The 10,249-nt window shown below is 39.9% G+C and overlaps 2 protein-coding genes across 2 annotated transcripts; one reads left to right on the plus strand and one right to left on the minus strand.

The window, feature by feature from the left end:
• Positions 1-1,764: 1,764 nt before the first annotated feature.
• On the minus strand, positions 1,765-5,830 carry LOC102216111 (biotinidase-like). The gene is made up of 6 exons (XM_005753217.2): positions 5,585-5,830; positions 4,727-4,876; positions 4,469-4,620; positions 2,810-2,987; positions 2,130-2,714; positions 1,765-2,037 (listed from the first exon to the last, which is right to left on the minus strand). The coding sequence occupies exons 1-6, from the start codon at positions 5,828-5,830 to the stop codon at positions 1,765-1,767; spliced, it is 1,584 nt and encodes a 527-aa protein (XP_005753274.2).
• Positions 5,831-8,794: 2,964 nt separating this feature from the next.
• Positions 8,795-9,547, plus strand: dmac1 (distal membrane arm assembly complex 1). The gene is made up of 2 exons (XM_005753208.1): positions 8,795-9,218; positions 9,293-9,547. The coding sequence occupies exons 1-2, from the start codon at positions 9,008-9,010 to the stop codon at positions 9,355-9,357; spliced, it is 276 nt and encodes a 91-aa protein (XP_005753265.1). The 5' UTR covers positions 8,795-9,007; the 3' UTR covers positions 9,358-9,547.
• Positions 9,548-10,249: the final 702 nt, after the last annotated feature.

Genomic DNA, 10,249 nt, shown 5'->3' on the forward strand with positions numbered 1-10,249 from the left:
GCTCAATGCAGCAGCTTCGGCAATGGAGACGCTGAACAGAATATTGCCATAAAACAGGACAGAATTTTCTATCTTGTTAATTATTTGTAAAAAGTTAAAAATTTAAATGGCAGTATGCTGTAGTTGAATTTCAAGCATACAAACCAATAATGAATAATAATAATAATAATAATAATAATGATAATCTGGGATTTTTTTAAATAAATATGCCTAGACAGATGTGTTTAAATGTAAAATAAATTGACAACATCTATAAAAGCATTTCCTGTTGTAAATGTGTACTGTGGCTATAATAATGAGACAGTTATGTAACTGTCAAAATACATGTAAATGTAGACAATATTGGTTCATTCGGCCAACTAATTTGGTGAATAATCATCGTCTACACAAACAGGAACATTTAATAAAATGCTCGGCTCTCATGATAATATATTTTTCTTTTAACAAAAGGCATTTTAAACACAGGTACGATAAATTGTTGATAAGTGTATCGGACATACCAGTGAACCAGTTTATCTCAGTGGAGCAGAGGATTGATAAACGTTAATAATTGACTTTGTGTTTACACTGCAAGGACACATTCAAACAGCTGCTGTGACAAAGGCCAATCAGCAGCTATAAAACAAGACTAGGGTCCAGTCTCAGTGTCCACACTAAAAAACATCACCTCTTTGTGTAGCAAGATCGCTTGAGTGTGAGGGATCATGGTAACAGAATGGTCCCATGACAGAATTTCATGATATATTATGTGACATTAATTTAAAAAAAGCTTCATTATATTTCTTACTGTTGTGTTATGAGACTATTTATTTGCCATGTTTACATCTGAGCCATGGAGTTTCAGGGACCACCATATCTCCAACAAGCACAATGCTTCATTATACTTTGCCCTTCCGAGGGCCTGACCACACCTCCTACAGCAAGCAAGAGCACCTGCTGTCCTCTGTCTCTGCAGACAGTAAAGTGAATGAGTTAGTTTCAGACCAGGGGCAGTTTTAACACTTTTAACATTTTCCGTCATAACTCACAGGTCCATGGAAATACACGAGTCATCTTTTGACTAAAAACTACACAAATATGTGCAGGACTATATAACATACAAATATGTTTCCACTAATAAGGACAAAACAACAAAATCTATTTTAATGCACGGAATCAAATAGTATCCATAAAACCAATTCTATTAACCATCTGTCTCTTAACACGAAGCAGTCTTCTTTGTGACCACATTACTGTAGTTGCGTCTAATAATGTAACTTTAAAAGATGTTCAGCCTATAAATTTTAGGTGTCGGGTATTGTAAGGTGTGGGTCTCATTTACTAAATGGAGTGTAATAGAGAGTGAGAGCAATCCTGAAATGGTTCTCATAGGTATGGTTAGTTTTATGGGTAATTCATATATAGGCTTTTGTTATTAACACAGGGAGAGTCTGGTCATTTTAAAATAAAGTGCAAAAAAAAATTTATTTTGGTGGGGAAATTAAATAAAAATGCACAATTAGCATTAAGTTGCATGAGACAAACATTGTTTAATCAATTTGAATGATTCATTTGAATATTCTCTTCCTTATAATTTGTGCCTTGAGAAAGGAACACCCAGAAAAGATCAAGTAACAGATGACTAAAGACATTTGTTTTCCTTTAGCTGGGACAGACTCCAGCCTACCCTGATAAGCATAAGTAGAAGGGAATGGATACAGATGGAGAACACAGAGCAGCCCTTATCCATAACACTGAACTTTATTTTCCTGATCCCTCCAAACTTTATTCATTATCCAGGTGGTACATTCGTCCATACAGGCAGGTGGTGACCAGGCCACCCTTCATGTTTGAATGTTTCATGGTCACTCTCCCGTCTGGAGCTTTCTGCAGACTCTCGGGCTGCTCCAGGAACATTCGGCTTGTCAGAATAGATGGGTACACGCATTTGGTGTCAAAGTTCCCCTCCAACAGGAAGTCCATTTTAGACTCTGCTTCTTCTACTACTTGTCCACAGGAGTTCTGATCCAACCCTGCACAACGGACTACCGCACAAACCTGTAGATATTTGACATGTGGCAAATAAAAGTGAGCAGGGTCCTGGTCAGTTTCTAAAATTTTATAAATATTAAAAATTCTTTCATTCCTACCTGCAGTGCATAACGTCCATCAACGGTGTGCAGTCCTGCAAATGCACCGAGAGCATAGAGCTCTTTATGGTCTTGCAGTAACCACCTGTACTGCAGGCGGCAGCAGAAAGTGCCGTTGCACACTTTAACGTCACCTTGTGTCTCGTTTAAGAGGACAAATGTAAACGGGTCGTGGAACATGAAGGAGATGAAGGTGGGGTGAGAGGGATGGACCAAATCAGGAGAGTGATCATCACAGCTGTCTTGATGACAGCATCCAGAGTCTGTAGCCACTGATGATGCAGACTCAACACCACCAGCCTCCACCTCTTTGGCTGCACTTTGTTTTACCTCCAGTGGCTCCAAAACTGGCACTCTGGCCACCAGCAGCCTGCCCTCCTCTGGGTCTCCTTTCCAGGCATGGTGGTAGGTGGCAGAAAAGGGGGTGTAGATACCGCTTCCTTTCATAATGCGTTGATCATTGCGAATGTTGGCAGATAGTAGAGTGACGTTGGCACCCAGACTGAATGCACTGTGAAACTGAACTGAATCCAGCAGGGGGAGCGCATTCATCCAGGCTGTTGGAAAGATCAACTGACGCACACCCTTAAAAAGGCACAAAGAAGAAACGATGGATATCAAAGTCAATCCCAGCAATGTTGAATATATATTCTGAGTGCGTATGTGATTATATTTTATACCATCTCCACCAGCACCACTGCAGGATCATGAAAGAGGATGTCAAAGCAGATGAAGAGGCCAAACTTCCCAGCAAAAGGTGTATCAAATGTTATGACTTCAGGTTCTGGAGGTGTGTCAAAGGATTGCTCAAAGAAAAGGTTTTGCTTGTGGTAGCGTGCAATTAGAAGGCCGTCTGACCTGTATGAACGAGGATATTTTACGCAGGTCACTAACAGCTCTTTTTCACTGATGCAGTCAGTTCAGGATATATTACTGAATTATATTTATGTCATAAGAAAAGTGCGAGCAAAAACATAATCTGAGCAAATAATTTCGGGCACAATGAAATTCCTCGCGCGTAAATTCGACAACTGTGCGCGTGGAACTCTGCAGCTGCACACACAAAGAAGCCATCACACACACGAGTGTCTGCTCTGCGTGCGCTGCTGCTGTTTCAATCTGTGGCAGGCAGCTCTCTGCGCTCGGAGAGAAATCCTGTTCGTGCGAATCAACTCACTTTTAACTTTGTTTGAAGGCGGAGCCCAAAGGAGGATGGGTTCCTAATGAGATTATTCAGTTTGATGGACACTTCAGGCTGCTGCGTTTTTAAGCCATATTTGTTTACAATTTGAAAAGTAAAGTTTGCCAAATTAATTATCAGTCGTTATCGTTGCTGTGCAGCAGTGGAAATACTGACAACTGTCACTGGATTATGACTATGGTCATGTAAAACCAAAATCAACCCGCTTTGCTTGGAGAAAGAGAAATGTTAACTCTAAACCAAAGAACACAATCGCTACAGTCAAGCACAGAGGTGGAAACATCTTGCTTTGGGGCTGTTTGTCTGGGTACAGGACAACTTCACTGTACTGAGGGGGCAATGAACAGGGTCATGTACTGTAAAACCTTGGACGATAACCTCCTTCCTTCAGCTAGAACATTGAAGATGGGTCGTGGATGGGTAGTCCTGACATGACAATGACCCAAAACACACAACCAATGCAACAAAGGAGTGGCTGAAGAAGAAGCACATTAATGTCAGGGAGTGGCCTAGCCAGGCTCCAGACCTCAGTCTTATAGAAAATCTGAGGAGGGAACTGAAACTGCAGATTGCCAAGCAGGAGCCAAGAAACCTAAAGGATTTCAAAGGTTTCTGTATAGAAGAGTGGGCCAAAGCCCCTGCCTGAAATCTGCAAACTTGGTAACCAACTACAACAAATGTTGTACCACTGCTTGCCAAAAAGGGTTTCTTTGCCAATCATAAAGTTTTGCTTGGGGATAAAATATTTATTTAACTTAATGCCATCAAAATCAATTTATTACTAAATATTTTTTCTGGATTTTTGGTTGATAGTTTGTCTCTTTCCATTCATTTGATTGGATGTGACCAAAATTACACATTTGGCAGGGGATCAAATAATTATTTCCACAACTGTAGTTGTTGTATTCAGTGTAGCTGGTATTTCTTACAGTAGCTTCTCCAGTAGCTACTGACAAGAGAAGTTTCAACTTTGACTCTGTGGTATTTTTGGCAGTTTTGCCAACATTTTTTGATGGAAATGTGGAGAACTGCTCTTTTATTTAGGCACAAGCACTGCATCTGTGGACAATAAGTCATAGAAAAATAAACCTTTTATTTGTCCGTTCTCTAGAAATCCATATTAAGAGTTAACATGTACCTGAAAGCCACATTTGTGTTGAACTGCCAGCGCCCATCAGGAGGACAGGTGGAGGAAGGGCTGGTCTTCAGGGGACAGGGTTGCAGGTCGGGCATGTTGGCCACCAGGTAGAGGTTGTTACGACGAGCCATACAGCTCAATCTCTGGAGAACCTTTGAGTCACAAACATAATCAAATATGATGAGATTCAGACACAGTGAGATGTTGTGAGAGTAGAGTTTTCTTGCCATCACAAAATCTAAATATATGATTGTGAACCTCAGTGTTGTTGTGTCTTTCCGGCTCTGTGCACGGATTCCAGCTCTCCTCCTGAGGGTTGGGAATGGTTTCCAGGTAGCCAACGATGGATGACCGAGTGAAGTTAAACCCATGAATACCATCTTCTGGAAACACCAGGATCTGGGCCCCCTGAGAGTGAAACGAAGATGACAGAGAGATATGAGATCTGTTGCAGTAACTTTTGAGTTACTTATTTCTACTTGCTCAAATGTCACACTGAATTTAACAACATAAAGTGATCTGTGTGATGATGTTCATCAGCTCTCCTCTCTGGATGTCTTTTTAGTTGCCTGTCTCTCTCCACGTTTGATTCCATCTCTCTCACTCAGGTATTCTCTCGTGAACTTAAAGTTAAAGTCAGAGTTTTATAAACACATTTACATTCAAACATTTTACATGCATGTATGTACACACACATATATATATAGTTGTGTGTATACAGACATATATACATATAGTTTACGATATAGTCTGCTCCTATGCGTTATGGCAGGACTACACCTCTGGTAGTGACAGTAAACTTCATACAGGGTGAAGCATTAATAACTGTCGACCAACAGCTATAAAGTGATACTAAAGGGTGGACAGTTGTCATATTAGAGCATATGAACATCAATTACCAGTTCAGTAAAAAGTCAGAGATAAAGGAAGCCTTACTGTAAGGCTTTGAATCATGTTTATCTTGATTTTCTTCTGCAGAAGCCTTCACTATATTAATTCTTGTCCATTACAAGTTCATTCATTTGAAGAACATCTCAACAGAAGTTGCTACAATTCATTGAGTAATGCTATCATGTGACTAAAAACATGAAACACAACATTTAAATGTGTGCATACTTGCTGGGCTGCCCGGGCTGCCTGCTCCTCGTAGATATCCAGGTTTTTCTGCATGTGCTGCAGAGCTTCGTGGCGGGACACTGGTGTGCGGGGGCCTGGGTTCAGGATTACTTTGTGCTCGTACACAGCGGCAACATATGATGAGTCTGCAGTGGAGTCCGTTGGACTGATGACCAATGCCAAATAAACACTGACAACAGCTATGACGAACAACATATTTCTTCCAGTTTGCTTCACACGAGGCATGCCGGCTGTGCGCTAACACACACTATAAGAAGAGGGCAAAAGTCATCCACGAGGCACGATGACTCAGCTCAATTTTCTAGTTAAGATGTTATAAGAAACTCCTCGTGCCAAGCAGAGTGATTTTCCAAAAACAGACCCAAAGATGTGTTACATTAGCTGGAAACTTGAAAAAAACAAGAGCAAAACAACTTTATTTAGGTCATTACCAAACAACAGAAGATTATTTTGTACCATCAAGACTTTAAGTACATGCAAAAATAAATAACAGCACTCAAGGTCAGATGATTAGAAACTTTTAGTAGGCCGGGCTCTGTACTGTGATTGACCATGAAACCTGACTGGAACTTTCTAAAAAGGTTTTGTTGTAAGTGAGGACAAAGTTAATGAAGAATGACTTTTTCCAAAACGTATGAAAGGAATTGAAGTTTAGAGATATGTTGATCATTTTTAGCAGAGGCTGAACAACCACCTGCCTGCTTGAAGACAGATGGCATAACACTAGTAGACAAAGAATTGTTGATGATGGAGAGGATACTTGGGCCTATTCCCTCTTTGCATTTGTGGCTGCCATCTTTGCAATTTCTCTTTCAATCGTTGCATTTTCTTTTTTTGTTATTTCATTTTCTCTCTTTTCCTCTTCTATTCCTTTTTAAATTTCTTCAAGGGCTCTTGGATTTCCAGGAACTTCTTTGCTGTTTCAGTTTTCTGTTTTACAATGTCTGTGTTATTGTTTACTTTTTGATTTTCCATGTTTGCCACTTCTAATTCATTTTTTACTTATTTCTGCTCTCTCTGGAGTTTCATTAGTTCCATTAGTTTCATTAGTTTGATGGTCCATGTTTATCTTTCCATTTCCTTTCTCCCCTCTTTCAGTTCTATTTGTACTTCTTGCATTTCAATCTTTGACTCTTGGGCTTGAGTTCTGCCACCTGTTCTTGCAGCTATGCTACTTCAGTTGCTTTCATTGCCTTCTTTATTTCCTTTTTGTTTTTTTTCTAGGGCTCTGTGAACTTCCTTCATTTCCATCGTTTCCTTGTCCGTTGCCTTCTTCACTGTTTCACTTTCCTTCTTTACTTTTTGTATTTCTTTTATCTTCTGCTTCAGTGCTCTCTGGACTTCAGTCATTTTCAGTATTGCTTTTTCAGTTGTCTTCTTTGCTATTTCCCTTTCCTTCTTTGCCTTCTGGATTGCTTTGTTCTCTTTTTCAGTTCTCTCTGAGAAAAGCTCACTTGTTTGAATTTATTTGCAGTCACAGTTTTAAACAATTCTGACAGTAAGCAGCTTTGATATAATTTGACACTAGATATCAGGTTTATGGGATTTTATTTAAAGGTTCCAATGAGGCCGCCTGCACGGCCACAGATGTGCTAGAAGCTAGAAGAGCTAGAAGCTCTACTCACGGAGAAACTTGCTAAGCCTAGGAGGAGACAGGTATTCCAGCCAAAGCTGCCATGACATAACCTCACATACAGCTCAGCCACAAAGTGAACTAAGTTGTTTAGTTAAAGACAGCATGGGACCAAATGCACCGAACCAGCCTGACATTTCTTCCTCTTAAGTTCAATGAATGGATGGAAGTTAAATGACTACAAACATAAAATCATAAAAGCCGCTAGTACCGACACTGGAGTTCCCTGAAACTGACTGTTCATTGTACTGAGCCTATATATAACGCACAGAGCTACCTGAGACACTGCACTGAATTATTGTTTCTATCTTAATGACTCCACCTGGCTGGTTTGAGTTCAGATATTCTGCTTTTTCCTTTCGGTAGATCAAAGCATCTCGTGTTGCTTTTGCTTCCATTTTGATGGAAGAAGAAGAAGAATGCTTCAAAGAAGTGGCATTCATGGTCTCAGTGAACAGTGTGCCAATCGTGGTCACACATTGCACGTGATTTTCAAAGCAGCATGCCTGTTCACCGCAACAGTCAATACATTGATAAAAAACGTGTATTAAATATGTATTGCTGTTTAGAGATGTGTAATGTTAGTGCATGCTAAGGTTTGTTATTGGAAATTGTTCAGTTCTGTTCTCTATTTTGATGACCACCTACACCACACGATGCTGTTTGAAAAAAAATGTTGTTTTCAAACTATTCCTTAAACTATGGACATTAGCTCTAGCTCTATGGACATAAGGCTGCAGGTCTCTTAAGTAAGCAGCACCTGATTCAATTATCAGAAGGTTCAATAAGTCTGGCAGTTATTTTTTTGTGAGTCAGGCTTTTCCTTTTATTACCACATGCACCTGTATAATGAGATCTGGCACTTCACCAAACTGAATACGGAATATGAATTCAATATACCTTTGGGTGTCTTGAAAAGCGCTATATAAATCCAATCCATTATTATTATTATTATTTAGATCAGTAAGTTGACATTTAAAATGAAATTGCAACTTCTTTTGGAAAGAAATTTCCTCATAGAAATAGATTAAATAAATGGTAAATGGCCTGTATTTATATAGCGCTTTACTAGTCCCTAAGGACCCCAAAGCGCTTTACATATCCAGTCATTCACCCATTCACACACATTCACACACTGGTGATGGCAAGCTACATTGTAGCCACAGCCACCCTGGGGCGCACTGACAGAGGCGAGGCTGCCGGACACTGGCGCCACCGGGCCCACTGACCACCACCAGTAGGCAACGGGTGAACGGAATATGAATTCAATATACCTTTGGGTGCCTTGAAAAGCGCTATATAAATCAAATCCATTATTATTATTATTTAGATCGGTAAGTTGACATTTAAAATGAAATTGCAACTTCTTTTGGAAAGAAATGTCCTCATAGAAATAGATTAAATAAGACAATATGTTTTTATTAATGGAAAATTGTTAAATATTTATCACAATGTTTTTATGTTTTCTGTCGATCTTTGTCCCTCCCCCCCAAAGACCAGCGTTTGTTCCGAATGGTAAAGTACAACTTTTATTTTGAAAATACCAGATAGGAAACATTAGGGCCATGACCTGGACCCACTTTGCTAAATCCGACCTTTCTTCAGCCAGTGAAAATAGCATTTGTGTTAAGTCTCTAACTTTGTTCTTCATTTGGGCGAGTCATCCAAACAAAACCGGAACAGTTTCCGGTTTATTTTTCATGTTTGACGTTTCTAGGAGTTTATAACCAAGGGCATTAGCATTAGCATTAGCAGCACCCTGTGGTACAATGTCAACAGGGCTAGAGCCGCCAACAGGAGGAGCAGATGCCCCCCTGTCCAAACCCAGCCAGATGTTTAAGAGCTGCTGGAGCTGCAGGCTTATCTCCGGAGGTGGGCTGATTCTGTCCGGAGCTTATGTGTTTCACGCAGCGCGGAAGGTGATGCGGCAGGGAGGACCCACCTCAATGGGGACGGTGGCACAGATCACTTTCGCTGCAAGTAAGTCAATCAGTTTTCTGACTGTTTGCTGCATTAGGAGTCTTTTAATGAACAAATGCGCACTTGTGTTCAAGGTTTGGCTGCCTGGGGGATAGTTGTCATCACGGATCCTGTAGGAAAAGCGCAGAGGAAGACTTGAGGACTCTTTAGAAAGCGTGCGTGTAAATGAGCTCAGGACTGCGTGGGGTCATTCACCGGACACCGAGGCAAAGACACTGCTCTGGACAGCCTGCAGAGACCTGTAATGACAGTGGATGTGTGCTGACGTTGTATGTACTCTACTGCTGGAAGCTGCTGACTTCTTAAATTAAAACAACTATTTGTCTATATGTGTGAGTTTAAGTCTCTTTGTCAGCATCAGACGTGTTTGGTAAACCGTGTTGTTAAAGTTACTAGAAAAAAGTAATCAGTAACTAATTACTTCCCCCAAAAGTAATCCCGTTACTTTACTGATTACTTATTTTCAAAAGTAATTAATTACTTTATTTTTATTTTTAAAAAAAATTACAATTAAAAACTGTTATCAGTTTTAATCTTAACTTCATGCATCAAGTAAAATTAAATTATATGCACCATTCTCTGTCTCTAATTACCGTTTTTGCGATAGTAATCCCTTACTTGTTACTTAAAAAAGTAATCAGATTACAGTCTGCCCATCTCTGGTGGTAAATAATGTTGACTCGTTTTATTACCTGCATTAAAGACTATTTATTGTAGTACAAAAATGTGAAACCAATGGTGATGCACACTACTCGTATGTATACTCAGCTCTCATCATTATGTTGTCACTGACTGACCTTTTTCACTCTTTTTAAAATGTCAAAACAGAAAAAGCACGGTTAAACTGACAGTGGGTGCATGAAACCGTGCCATTTTGCATCTTGGTTCACTAGTATATCACTGGAACACTACCTGGAGATTACAGTTCAAAACCTCTGCAGGTAGTACACAGTTTGTGACTAAATAGTTACTATAAAAACAGTGAATTAGGTCAAACTGCCTTGATGTCTCAGGACAACCTCCCAAGTATT

Source organism: Pundamilia nyererei, unplaced genomic scaffold, assembly GCF_000239375.1.
Source record: "Pundamilia nyererei isolate P.nyererei 1_Seehausen unplaced genomic scaffold, PunNye1.0 scaffold00413, whole genome shotgun sequence".
Classification (NCBI taxonomy): Eukaryota; Metazoa; Chordata; class Actinopteri; order Cichliformes; family Cichlidae; genus Pundamilia; species Pundamilia nyererei.

What these genes read in the sequence shown, in the direction of transcription:
- LOC102216111 (XM_005753217.2), bottom strand. Translation starts at nt 5,830, where the DNA reads ATGCCTCGTGTGAAGCAAACTGGAAGAAATATGTTGTTCGTCATAGCT. An exon ending in AACACAAATGTGGCTTTCAG is followed by an intron (nt 2,988 to 4,468) that starts GTACATGTTAAC and finishes TCGTTCATACAG; the next exon opens with GTCAGACGGCCTTCTAATTG. An exon ending in ATGGACGTTATGCACTGCAG is followed by an intron (nt 2,038 to 2,129) that starts GTAGGAATGAAA and finishes AAATATCTACAG; the next exon opens with GTTTGTGCGGTAGTCCGTTG.
- dmac1 (XM_005753208.1), top strand. Translation starts at nt 9,008, where the DNA reads ATGTCAACAGGGCTAGAGCCGCCAACAGGAGGAGCAGATGCCCCCCTG. An exon ending in ACAGATCACTTTCGCTGCAA is followed by an intron (nt 9,219 to 9,292) that starts GTAAGTCAATCA and finishes CTTGTGTTCAAG; the next exon opens with GTTTGGCTGCCTGGGGGATA.